The sequence below is a fragment of the Melanerpes formicivorus genome, unplaced genomic scaffold, assembly GCF_026170545.1.
Source record: "Melanerpes formicivorus ecotype bairdi unplaced genomic scaffold, bMelFor1.0.p_v2 SCAF_32, whole genome shotgun sequence".
Taxonomy (NCBI): Eukaryota; Metazoa; Chordata; class Aves; order Piciformes; family Picidae; genus Melanerpes; species Melanerpes formicivorus.
Window position 1 is genome coordinate 2,049,755 of NW_027142384.1, and position 14,057 is coordinate 2,063,811.

General features: G+C 41.1%; 1 protein-coding gene across 3 annotated transcripts in view; it reads left to right on the forward strand.

Annotated features, from left to right (window-relative positions):
* TRAPPC9 (trafficking protein particle complex subunit 9) overlaps positions 1-13,707 on the forward strand; it is a 441,084-nt gene extending 427,377 nt beyond the window's left edge. For all 3 annotated transcript variants that reach the window (XM_068155470.1, XM_068155472.1, XM_068155471.1), the window contains 2 exons: positions 3,208-3,431; positions 10,576-13,707. In XM_068155470.1, the coding sequence (XP_068011571.1) occupies positions 3,208-3,431; positions 10,576-10,743 (392 nt within the window). In that variant the 3' untranslated portion in view covers positions 10,744-13,707. The remainder of the gene's footprint in view (positions 1-3,207; positions 3,432-10,575) is intronic.
* Positions 13,708-14,057: the final 350 nt, after the last annotated feature.

A 14,057-nucleotide genomic window follows, 5' to 3' on the forward strand; every position in this document is an offset into this window, starting at 1 on the left:
TTTCCAGTTAAAAAATTAATTCATAGATATCCTGTAAGGCTTGGCTGAGGCCATCAGTGAGAAATCAAAGCTTTCTAATCACTGTTCTCAGTGGCTTGAATCAACCTTATACTTTGTCTTCCAAAATGTGTTGGACAACATTTTCTCCCTTGGTACAATGATCACTTAGAGAAGGTGCTAGAGCTAAAATAGAGTGGTCCTGTGCTTATTGTTGGGTGCATGGCAAAGACTACGTCTTTCCTTTTTTTCAAGGGTATCTTGAAGCATTGCAGGACAAAGTTGGCACCCAAGCATGCCAACATAGTGGGCATGTTTAGGTAAATGATCAGAAAAGGAGATAAGGGGCGGGGGGGGAGGGGAAAGGGTGGCATTCTTTTGGCTTATTAAAGTACTGAGAATGGATTTAACTTCTAAGTAGAAGGAGATTTGTGCTTTTTTGGCCCTGATAGGGCTTATGCTTCCACCTTGTTAATGTATTTTATATATCCTGATGTTATTAAACTTGGTCTTTCTAATTTTCTGAGGTACTGTTTCTCTTGTATGTGAATGTTTGGAGGACAGAAATACAGCCACTACTGTCTTCTGTGCTAGCGAACTGTATCTTCTGATTCAGAGCTCCTGTGTACTGAAGCCAATAATGATTCACTCTCACAGCAGTGGTGTGAGCAGTCTCAGCTTTTATATGCCATCTGCGTGAGTGAGCTGAATCTGCAGAAATGGGACCCTGTACACATGGCTTTTCCTCTGTTCATGGATGAAAATATTAAAGCATATCCGTATGGTCCATGAGATGTTTTCTGTGTCAGGAAGGGAGTAAAGCTGCCTGTCAAACCAAGCTGTTCCCTCTGATGAAAGGGGGCTGTTTTTAAACACTTCTTTCCATAGTATTTTGCACGCCAGCCATGTGTGTTTTCTCATCTGACATCTCATTGAGATCCTTGGCTTCAGTACTGCAGGAGGGAAGGGTGTGCTGGGAGGGAAGGAAATTATCTCTCCATGCGTACACAAGCACGTGTGCACACAGACGCTCTGAAATCAATTTGAAATGAATGAAGGGGTTTTTTTTAGGAGTATGAAAGTAAGTTAATCTGCTTGAACGAGATTTAATTGCTTCCCTTTTGGTTGAATTTGCTATTTTCACATGAAGATATTAGGAAGCAATTTATAAAAAGGCATTTATTCTGGAAAAGACAAGTGGACCTTACTTCTGTGGCAGGAGGCTGGGGGGCATAAAGATTATCCATACCCATATGTTTTTGTGTTTTGAAGAATTCAAGTCACTTAATCCCAGATAATGGCACACCATCATCACCACTTCTTCATCTCCGTGATCTCAGGGCAATCCTGCAAGAAGCAATTTGATCACGTTGGGCAGGAGAACCTATAACATTAGAGTGTGCTATTGCAAAAGAAATCCAGCATCCAACAGGTTTTCCAGCCCTTTCCTTAAATGCTGTATTGATTATAACTTCCTTTCATAGATTCACAGAATGGTTGAGGTTAGCAGGGACCTCAGGAGGTCCAACCTGCTGCTCAAGCGGAGCCACCTAGAGCCATTTGCTGAGGATGAGGACTGTGGCCAGACAGCTTTTGAGCACCTCCAAGGATGGAGACTTCCCAACCTCTCTGGGCAACTTGTGCCAGTGCTTCATCACCCTCACGGTTATGTCCATGTCTCTCTAATACGGAGGAGCCCAGAACTGGGCACAGCACTCCCAATGTGGCCTGACCAGCGCTATTCTCAAAAATTGAGCGTGTCCTTTCAAAAGAAAAGTTTTGGCAGGACAAGTCCATTTGGGACACTGGTTTGGGGTCTGGGTAGCTGCATCTTGGGCACTGCAGAGTTGCTTTGTTCTTCCTCTGCCAAGCCTCTTGTATCTGGGACTTGCTGCTGCATTTGGGCAGCTTTGGTCATGGAGGGGTTTTGATCTGGGCAGCTCAGCAAGCTCTGGAATAAGTCTACCTTTCTGAACTTCTTTCTTCTTTGGTGCTAGCCTTTTTTATTTTGTTTTCTTTTAACCCAGTTGCTGTGCTAAGGCTTGTTCAGTTTGCCAGGCTAAAGGGCATCCTGAGAACATGCATCATTTTCTAGTTTTTTGTCTAAAGCAACAACAACAAAAAGTAAAAAAAAAAAAAAAAAGGGGGATTATTTTGATTATTTTTTTGGTTTTCTGTGAAAGCTCCTGAAGCATAAAGAGGGGCCATTACTGATGTAAATCCAATGCTTTTAGCAGAGGAATAATGTGCTGTATGTTGTAAGGCAAGTGACTGAGGAGGAACTGGAGTGATTGAAGTGCCTTACGGGCATATGAGATTGTGGGCACAGGTATTCACACAGAGGATGCTTGCTTACAGGTGCCCAGGGCTTTCTCTTATCTCTGAACATGAACCCATAGTGAAATAGAAATGTTCCTGTATTAACAGTGCATTGGAGATAAGCCTCATCTGAAAAATACAGTATACTGCACAACTGGGAACCCTTTTGGAGTGGGGAATTGGACCAGCAATTTCATAGTGTGTTGGTAATGAAGCATTTTGGTTCTGTATAAGCAAATGGGCAAGGTTAGTGGACACATTACTCTGGCTGTCATTGTCCCAGCAGTAACCAATTTAGAGGCTTTATATTTTCTGCTCTCCTAGTAAGGGGAAGAAAAATAGAAAGTTAAAAATAGGAGTTCCAGAATGAATTAAAGCACACAGGGTGAACTAGCTTGTAGTAGTGCTGTATAATTTTAAAATCCCTTTTTTCCTTATAATCTGGACTTTAATATATGTATTACATTGCACATTCTGGTGGTGTCTGTCCTGCTCCAAAAGGTCACCTCCCTACTGGAGGATTTATTCTGGCTGGAACATGTGAACATGTGAACAGCTCCGGATCTATCTACCTAAGATTTGTATAGATTGTTTCTGTTTGTATTTTCTTTCACCTGGTTCTTCTGGTGGCTGTGGATAGAACATAGCTGGTTCTTTCCATAGCTTTTGCAACAGCTGTGGCCAGTTATCAGACCTTCATTGAGCTGTTTTCTGAAAGTAATTTCCTTGCAACACTACCCTGCACAGCTCTACAGCATTGGGGTTTCTTTTCTAAGGTTAACTGACATGCGTTCTTCGGTCTCATTGCAGGTGCTTTGTTTGCTAACTTTCTAATCAAGATTAATACAGCTTCTAAACAACACAATGTGGAACTGTTTTCTTCATTTGCAGATATCCTTGTTGATGGCAAGCTTTGTGACTGTGATATTGTGGTGAACTGCAAAGTAGGAGATCCCATTCCACTGGAGGTGAAGCTGACCAACTGGAGCAAGCGCAGCGTGGGCCCCTTTGCTCTCACCGTGACACCTTACCAGGACTACCAAAATGGGGTGCATAACTACGAGCTGCAAGATGCCATCACCTTTGTGGGATCTAACACCTTCTACATCGACTCAGTAAGTCTTTCTATCAGATGTGTCACAATTGGGGAGGATGTGCTGTTTGTTAAGGCAGATTAATTTTTGGAAAGCATCATGATTATGGCAGCTATTGGTAAAGGTGCTGCTAGCTTTGGGGATATAGAATCATCTCTCTGAAACAGTTTAAGACTCTCACGTCCTTTCATGGAAACCACTAGTGAACTATTAGACAGGAAATCACAGAACCACTTGCGGTCACTCCAGATCTTACTAAATGTGAGTAAGTAACCTAGGTAAAATGTTTAATAGCATTTTGCCAGTCCCATGAGCCACCCAGTGCAACCTCCTGCAATAGATTTTAAATAACTTTTTCTCTTTAGTCCATAAGAAATATTCCCCAGGCTGAGTCACAGAGCTATGCAAATCAGTTTTACTCAGGTCCTCAAGAAATGCAACAGACTGCAAAAAGAAAATGCTAAACATTAATGGCCAGTCTGATGAGCTGGTTCATTTCTTTATCACTTTGCATACTCATATGAAAACATAACAGAAAGTAGAAATCATGCTTAAAATTAGATAAAGGAGTCCCTTTTTAGGACAACTGAGATTTTTATTTTCCTCCCAATTTCTTCTTTAGAAAATTCACATCTAGGAGCTTTTTGCTTCTAAAGAAAGAGACTGAAAATAAAGACAAAACTACTCTCTCCCACATCCTTCCCCCAAAAACCCAAAACAATAAAAAAACAGGAATGGAAAACATACAGAGTGCAGAATAAGCAGTGTTTCTGGCAACTTATAAAATAAACATGGAGAGGAAAGTGTTTGGGATAGTGCTTAGGACCTCTGCTTAGGTCAGCTCTTCGGATTGGTAATGAAAAGTACCTGTCAGAAAGGAAAATATAAGTGAACCTTAATAAGAAAGAATTAAAAGTTAACTGTAGGGATAGACACTATGTGTGTTTTTCAGTTATGTATTATGGGAAGAAAACATTTCCAAAAGCCAGTGAGCATGGAATACACCATCAACTTCAATTTTGGTGGTGGCTAACTGTATTCTTAGGTGAATAATTTAAATATGTCAACAGAAATAATTAAGAGATGGTTTTCTCTGGCTCTCTTTCTGACAATGTAGATTCTTTTAATCAGAGTGGCAGTGTCTGGATGCCCAGCTGCCAAAGACCCTGACCTTCAAGGCTAATGAGGGAAAAGGGAGATGTCAGCATAATGTATTCTTACCTTCTGATTGAGTCTCCTATGGGGCAAAAAGTCAGGAGGTCATCTCTCTTGTGCCTGCCCAAGCAGCCTTCTCGTACGCTGCGGTCCCTGCTTTTGCCCCGCTGTTCAATATTGTGACATTTCTCCTGTAAACACAGTCCCCCAGAAGTTAAAAATGAGTTGTTTTCTGCTGCTTGTACTCCTTTCATTCAAAAGGTGAAATGAAGAAAATGTCAACTCTTAGACAAGATGTGTTAGGTTTTGTGGTATATAGTATGGATACGTGTCCTACACAGACTCCTGGAAACCATGCTTAGTCATATTTTTCTGAGGCATAGAACCCTGATCATGGAATAAAAGTCTTCAAACAGTTCAATTCAATCTAATGCTGTCAGAGGCCCTTTCATCCCCCATAATAACTAGTTTCATAGCGGAAAAAAGGTCTGAGAAAGCTGCACCTGTTTTGGAGACAAGAACAAAGTCCTGGTTTGTGCATTTGAGGTTTCAGGGAGGAAGGAACATACTCAGAATTGTGTTCATGCTCTGAGTTTGTCAGAAACTCAGACAAGTGCTGGTTAAGAATCTGAAGAAGCTCATGCTTGGGTGAGCTGAGATTCAGAATTTCTCTTTTTTATAAATATAAGCTAAGATACTGGACCAGCTTCCCTGCTGGTGTAATTCAGTGCTGCTCAGTCAAAGCTATTAAACATGTGCCCATTATTTTTATAAACAGGTCTGTCATCTCCCAGGTGCTTGTTTCTGCCCCTGTACAGGGAGATTCTTCCATCTTCCCCAACAGATCCAGCAGGAGAGATGGTGTGAAAAATTGGTTTTGGGTAAAGTTGGCCAGTTTAGCAAAATCTGCATTTGTCAGCAGTTCAAGCTAAATGGGATGAGTTTATACTGACACTGGCAAGGAGGTGGTAGCATGATTTATTGTGCTGCTGAGCTGGGTGGGAGGAACGATGGAGAGCTAGTGTATGGTCAAAGGCAAATGGAAGCACCAGATGTTACAACAAGAGAAGGCCCTGAAGGCCCCTTCTTAGGCCCTGAAAATCTGGTCTGTTTTTATGCTGATGCAGAAACTACAACATTATTGGTGGGCAACTGAATGTGATTTCTCAGCAGTAAAAACAAACAAACCACAAGTGCCCTCTGCATTCATAAATGTGGTTTCATATTGAGCCTGATGCTCAGCAAATCACAATTACTTTTTGTTTCCAGATGAAAAAGTTTCAAATCAGTTCTTTGCTGCTATCTTGAAGAGAGGATACATACAGGGATTTTCAGCATGCACTTGCTGCCTCACAGTATGACTATAAATTGTTTAAAGGGTAAAAGTCATACAACTTTGTATTTTTCTTTCTCGTGGCTTGAAGTCCAGGTTAGATGATCTGTCTTGGAGGTAGCATCATGAGTACTTATTCACCTTTTTGTGCTCTTTCTTCAGTTCAATGCAGTTCCATGCATTTTAAATTAAGTAAAAGCTTTATTTTAAGCAAAACTTCTAATTTGATCATCCTTGCTTTCCTGTATCTGTATTTAACAGAAAAGGTGACATCATCAGTTATCATTTAGAGAGCAGACATTTTTTGTGCAGTGCAGTGTTTTGACATATGAGATAATATGGTGAACCCCCCCCCATTAAAATGCATTGTATTGATTTATTTTTTACCTCAGTTCAAAGCCTGAAGTTTAGTGCTGGCCATATCATTAAAAATTCTTAGTTCTTGCCAATAGGTTATGGTATTTTTTACTAGTTAATCAAATAGAGTTACTTCTTACCAAATTAAAACAAACAAAATCCTCCTATGAAGGTTTCTCTACCTACCAGTTGTTCATTTTACTGTGTTGTCCTGCTTTTGCCATCACTATTCTCAAGCAGGTTTATTTCCTGTGTGTGTTATCATTCACTAACTCATGTGATTGGTAGTGGGAGATGAAGAGAAATTCATTGGTCATTTTGAATGGTCATTTTGAATCAGCTCAGAAGCTATGATGAACATTTGCTCACTTCTGGCAGGTCCTCTGTGGCCCATCTGGAACAAATTAGTTTTCTTGGCACTGTTTTACTCACACTGTAAACTCTTTGGGGCAGTGAACAGTAGCTGGCACTAGCCATAATCTCCCACTGAGCTCCCTAAGTACTACAGCAGTATAAATAAGTAGTAATTAGTTCTAAGCAATCACAGTCCCACATGGTAGCCTGAATCAGGGAAGGATTAGGATGGAGCTAGAAACTTAATTTTTCCTTTCTATCTCAGTAGAACAGAGGAGTAATGTGGGCATTATTTTCTTGATTCTTCAGTCTTTTTTTTTTCTTCCCCTTTTTTTCTGAGGTAGCAGCTTCCCATCTCTGGTTTTCACAATTTGATGGAATCAAGTATTCAACTGCATCCCAGATTGGCACAATATATCAGCATGTATGAAGGCAATGATCCTAGCAGATCCTAGCAGATCCTAGCAGATGACAATACAGATTTGGTCTGGATCAGGCACTAGAGTGTGATCGCTGTGTTTCTCATAGATTAACTACATCATGCATTGCAATCCGTGGGATGGTGTGTACTGTCAGACACAGAAGGAAACATCTGACTTGCCTACACATCTGAACAAGTCACCCTGAGCTCCTTTCACAGGCAGTGGAGAGAAACTCATCAGGATTGATGAAGTTTAGGGGATATTTTACCTTATTCTACATTTGATTGGATGAATCCTTATGCTGAACAGCTGGCTCAGATGTGAACAGGCATTTGGATGGATTCAATTCCAGACTGAGAGAACTGAATGAGTGGGTGTTGCTGTGGATTTTGACCAACTAAGCTCTCACTAGTCAATGAAGATGTAGTCTGCAGCCAGTAGAACTGGGATAAGATTCAGTTCCCTAGAAGCAGGTGTCTACCATCATTTAGGTATCCCACCTGGCCTCTACCTACTGTCAGATGTCCTGTAGGTTATCCTATAAATCTTACCAGTCCTGTGTAGATGCCTTAGTGCTTCAGTTTTAGTCAGTGTCTCAGTTTTGGTCATCCCAAATGTCACAAGGTGCCTATGTTTATACAACTGTATCCTGACTCTATAGACTGGATTAGGTAGACCACTCTGCCTTTCCTCAACTGGCTGCATTGACTAGTTGTCTTCTTATGACAGTGGGAGCTTGGATAACTAGTGTGCAGAAAGATACTTGAACGTAGGTGATTTAGTCTCAAAATTAGTCCTGTGCAGTTGGATTGAGCTGACTGCTCATAATGTACTTGTGGTCTTCTAGAATGTTTGTAGGCAGCCCCACTAGAGAGGTAAACTCACTTTCCCAAGTTACTTAGTATTTTGGAAGAAACTTCTTGTAACTTCTGGAAAGCCACTTGCATCTCAGCAGTGCAGAGGTTTCAGCCTGCTTTTGTTTCCCTCTTTCTTCCTCAGAGGACAAATGTTAGTTAGAGTAAGGACTGTACAGGTGGCCATACAGATGTGGATAGCCCCCAAACCATGAACGTTGTTGTCTAGTCTGTGCATACTGTACACAGAGAGATGGGCTGTAAGCAGAACAGGACATATAGCACTACCTTACCTCCTTGGCTCTTCTCATTTATGATGAAGAAACAGATGACTGGTGGAAAGAGTTGTACTGTAAAGGCAGGAGAAACAACCAACCACATAGGCAGAACTTCAAATTAGGGAAGAGACAGTGTTGGTGCTGATGTGCCTGAAGCCACCTTCCTTTTTTGTCAAGGGCTCTGATCAGTGCTGTTACAGATATCTCTTCATGGTGCAGCTAGATTAAGAAAAATGGACTGGGAGCTTCCAAATGTTATGGGTCTCAAGGAGGTTTCATTTGCTCTTTGCCTCCATCTGTTGATGGCATTCGTGCCCCTCTGTCCTCTGCATGCAAGTCCACATCAGTTCTAGTGAGGTGGAAATAAGGCAGACTGCCGTGGGAGGAGGGGAAGGAATCAAGAAGGGAGACTGCTTGATGTTCTGCTTGTCCAGACGCAATGCTTGAGGGCAGGAACTTGTACCCAGTGAGGAGGGGAGATGCCAAGGACAAGAGTCAGGAGAACAGCTGTGACTACTCTGGTCACTGACGTAGATTATGTGATGCTGATACAAGTTTGCTGTAGGTCAGCGAAAGTGCTCAGCCCCAAAGTCAAAAGGAGCCTGGGCTCTGCCAGCTTTGATGATGTTGCTGCTTGTGCGTAGCCCGGCCCCTGCTCAGGAGCAGAAATTTAGGGGTTGTTCAGCAAAAAAGCCTGATACCTGTGGGGACTATACAAGGTGCACATCTGCTGGCTAAAGAAACCAGCAATAAGGGTGCAAAAAAACCTAGAATAGGAGAAAACGGAAACAAATAGCTTGTTCCTCTCACATCCAAAAACTACAGAGAACCTTCCTCACTGGAGATGGTGCCAGGCAGTTTTTAGTTCTCAGTATTGCTGAGGTGCCCCACAGCCCTGGAAAATTTTTTGTCCCACCCTCTCCTCCACCATGATCTAGTTGTCATGCTTGTTCTGGCCTTCCTATGCAGCGGCAAGGTGTCGTTCAGCAAAGTGTATCCATAGACACTTTCCCAGTTAATAGTTATTGTTGATGTCCCAGTTTACCATATGATTAAAATTTTTACACCAGTCAAAAGTATTGATAACCTGTCTTGGAGCCTTAGCTTCATCCCTTCACTGTTCCAGGTAGTAATATCCCATCAGTTCCTAGAGCTGTCCCTTGCAAAGGTTTTCTCCCCCTGAATCCAATCATGTCCAGCACACCTGGAGAGCTTAGTGCTCCTGGATTCAACACCAGACTTTTGTTTGTGTTTGGGCTTGAGTCTTGAGTTGGCTGACCAGGGATATCTCATGCTGTCATTTGGAATCAACACTGGACTCAAACAAGATGGATACTGAGGTGTTTAAAGATGACTAAAGAAAGACCCATTGCCAATGAGTATTCAAGTGAAGAAGAAAATACATGGGCCCAGGTCTACCTATGAAAGTAAGGATGACCTCATGAGTATATTTTGAGCTCATAGTTTCAGGGTCCAGGGTGCAGAGAAGAACTGGTAAGATCATCTTAGTTGAGGGTAAACCAATGCTGAGGAGCATCAGATGCCCTTTATTTGATCTTTTCCCCTGGGCTAGAGTTGATTTCTTAATGAATTCCATCCAGTGGAATGCTTCTGTGGGCTTGTGCTGACTTTGTTTTGCATCTACTGAAGCTTTAACCTAATTCTTGACACCCTGAAACTGGATTTAACATCTTGTGGAAGCAAATATTAATTTAAATATCACATGCTGAGCAGCCATGGGATTGGTAAACTTAAAAATTACTTGTGTCTTGCTGAAATCTCATGGACTGAGCTACGTATTTGTTGTAAAGATAGGGATTGTGAATAGTCTTTGTGAATGGAGATATAAAGATGTAGAAACAGTGTGAACTCTGTACACAAGTTTAATAAGGGTGGCTACTTTTCCTGCTGTTTCTTGCTAAACTTAATTATTTCAATGATAGAGAATATTAAGATTCTGATTAGAATTTTCAGTCAGATTGTGTTGTAATAATAAGTGGGGATTAATTTAGTCATTGCTGAAGTGTTAAATGATGTTTAACCATGTGTCTAATGTGTTCCAAGCCATGATTTAGACCTTTAATATAGATGTTGATAAATGCAGTCTAAGGACTGCATTGGATGACCTCTGCCCTAAACACTGTTCTGGAATCAGTAACTCCTCTGTTCTGGTTTACCCTGTGCCACAGCTTTGCTTTATGAAAGAGCGGCACAGGATTTAATTTTCAGCACGCCGGTTTTAACATTGCTAAAATAGGGACAAGATCTTTAGTCCTTTTTGCATGAAGGCAGTGGTGAGATGTGAATCTATAATACTTGGAGATCATTTGGAGGACCTACTGAATTGCAAAGTGCAATTACTTTCTCTTGTTGCTGGTTTAATTATACTGATTTCCACATTCTCTTTTCCAGGTGAAGCCAACCAAAGACTCTGTGTACTTTGGAGCACTTCTCTTTCTCTACACAGGTGATTTCTACCTGAACATCAAATTCCATGAAGACAACTGCAGCAAGGAGCTGCCTCTCTCTTGGTTCTGCCTTCCTAGTGTCCACATCCGTGCTATGGAGCCTGTGGTCTAAACTAAGCTGTAAATGTGCTGCGTGCTATTTGATTAACCACAGTGCACTGAAATGCTTGGCACATCCTTTGCTTGACCCCAGCTTGTTTCTGTCCAACCCCAGGCCACAATCCTTACTTTAGAGGAACAGCTGAACACTTCTGAATTGGCTGATAGTCATATGAGCAGCTGCTTTAGCTAATTTCAGAGAGAGAGAGAAAGAGACAGATTATAACTATGCTAGCATTTTCTTCTGTTTTCAAAAACCCTTTGGAACTGCTAATATATGCATTATGTTTCCATATATGCCATTGATATCAGTAGGTTTGAAAGGGTCTTGGGGGCTGAGTTTAACAATGTGTTTGAAGGTCTCAATTCCAATTAAAATAGTCCCAGTTTAGCATTTTTCAAGAAGAGTTGAGTATGTATATGAGTTTCTCCCTGACTTTACACTGGACCCCTGGTGTGTATCCTGGAGGTGTAGTTCTCTCTTAGATTTACTCACAGGCTTCTTGTTGTTTGTTAACTATTTGATTTCTGATAGTAAATAGTAGTAGTGATGCATTTTCCTGTGATAGTGTAAGAGTAGCAAATGTGCCTCCAGTTATTCTCTTCCTCCCCTGAGCCCAGTGTTGTTTGCTCCTGGTAAAGTCACCACATTTAGTTTGGTAGATCTGTGAAGGAGAAGTGAAAGAAGACAATAAAGAGCTAAAGAGTTCTGTCCTTGTGAAAGGAAATAAACCAACGTTTGGGTTCCCTAGGGCTTGACTGTGAATTTCAGCTGGCACAGTTCTGCTTTATACAATCATAATCGCTTGAAATATTTGTAGATGCTTGAAGAGCCACCAGAATTAATCAGCTGGTCATTAATTTCACCTTGCATGAGTTTTTGCAAGCTTGTGTGATCAGATTTGTCATGCTAATAGACTGGGCTCGATTATATGATTGTTTGTTTCCTTGGGTTTTTAGAATGATTAAGTGTAATTATTAGGCAGTTAAGGCCATGGAGTTCCTGACCATAAAAGTAATTGATGAAGGTACTGAAAATGTAGCCTGGTGAATTTCAGAATAATGTTTTTGTATAAAGAGACCTACCTTTACCCCATGTAAAGCAGAGATATGTCTTAGCTATATGATAAATGTATTACTTTGTAGACTGTATGTTTCAAACCTGTCTCAGTCTTTTCTTTCTTCACCACTCTATACTTTGGTAGTAGTGTGCTTTTGGGGGTGGATACAAGATGTGACAGAGGAGCTCCAGCTAGCTCCAGTTACCTCTAGACATGCAAAATCTCCATGCACAATCTCTTTGCAGATTTTTTGTTTGTTTAGGCTTCATCCAAATGTGGCCACATCCCTTCATGCCTGACCTGGTCCATTCTGTGGACCCAGGAAGCTCATTACGGCACTATGCTCGGTTGTACTTTTAAGTGTGACTGTGTGATTTCCTATAGAATGAAAGTGCTTAAAACTGAATTCCTTGCATGTTTGGTGAAGACTGCAATGTATTAATTCTGAATATGTTTCTAGTTTGAGGGAGCTATAGCTATAGCATGATGGCTGTATTTCTAGTGTATGCATGGTATTATCTCTAAAAAGCTGTGTTGTGGCCATTTTTTCAGTGTTTGCTCTTGAGCTGTGGCTCTGTATACATCTTTGAATACCACAGTGGAAGTCTCCAGTCTTAAATTGATAGAAATCTGAGACAGACTGAAGATTTACTTACAATGATGTACTGGTCTGTCAGCTGCCAGCATGTAATGTCCAGAAAGAAAACTGTGGTTCTGAGCCAAAGACACCCATGGAAAGACGTGGGTCCAAGCAGTTGAGCTGGGCACATTTTTGCATTAGTGGAGCTCAGTTGACCAGTTTGTGCCATGAGGTTGAATTCTCTGTCACTGCATAGGCATACACACAGGAAAAATAGGATCCTGAGAGAGCAGGAATTAAAGCAGTTAATCTTCTCCATGAAAGCTTGCTTTTGACATGTGTCTCTGTACTGTGTTACACAACACTGTTGCAGCAAAATCCAAACTGGGTTTTATTCAATATTCCCAGCAGGTAATCTGCAGATGCTAGGAATACAGCTAAGACTTTGCAAGGACCACATTGCATTTAAAACAAAAATGTTATGAAGACAGATGCTGTTGCAGTCAAGATGCTTCAGTTTACCCAGCTAGGGAATCATTTCCTAGTTTATTTTTGGGAGTGCTCTCTGAGAACTGAGGATAATGTTCTGTGAAGCCTATACTGGGATGCAGCACTCCCATGCCCTTTACTTGTAAAAGAACCTGATCCACAGCCTCCTGAAGCTGTTGGGACAGGCTTTATTATAACAAAAGCAAGCTGTGTATTTCTAATACACCATTATAAATCTACCATATGCGTATCATCCTATGTGTGAGGTGATGCTTAGTGGTTTACTTAGTCATTATACAGTAGGCCACTTTGTCCCTCGTCAGCTTCGATGCTTAGTTGCTTTTGGCGTTTATGAAACCTTTCCCAGTTTTCTCATGTTTCTACTCATCCTGGTGAGAGAAATGAAACTCAGGAAATTCATCCTCCTGGGGATCATATGTGACTTGCCCAGAAGGCGAATATTTAAGTGTTGGTGTAATTTGGAGAAGAGGAAGGTAACTCAAATGAGAGTACTGCACTGCTTTTGGTTTTCTTTATAATGGGAGTTTTCACTGTCAGGATTGGTTCTTGCAGTGCTTGAACCATACTTTTCTGACCTGCTCTCCTTTTCTGGAACTGAACTTGATTTTGTTTCTCCAAACCACCCAGCTATTATTTTGAACATGATGAACCAAACTGCACATTGTTACACAGATATAAATCTGAGTTGATACCACTTGGTTGAATTAAATCATTCCTAATTTAAATCACCATTGCTGAGAGCATACATTGGTCCAATATATGTATCCATTGGAGAAACATAGGTTGTGTAAGTTTAACTGTCTGAATAAATACTTATCATGTGTTATTTATGTCTCTGCCTGTCTCTTCTGTCTAAAATTCTTAATAGTGTCCTTGTGTGTTTTTGCTGCTAATAGTAATGAATCTCTTGCTGCTGGATTCTATTTCTGAAAGAATGTATTACACTCTGAAACTGAAATTTCAGCTTCACTCAAATTTCTTTCCCTAGATAAACTCAGGGCTGTTGAATGATTTAGCCTCCATAGTGTGGCTCCTGTGCCAGTGTCCATTAGCTCTCAGTGGAGGAGAAAGAAGTGCGCACACATGAAAGGTTGCTTATGCCTCAATGTCCTAATATTGACAATGAGGGTAATGAGGCACTGGAACAGGTTGCCCAGAGAGAGATAGTAGATGCCC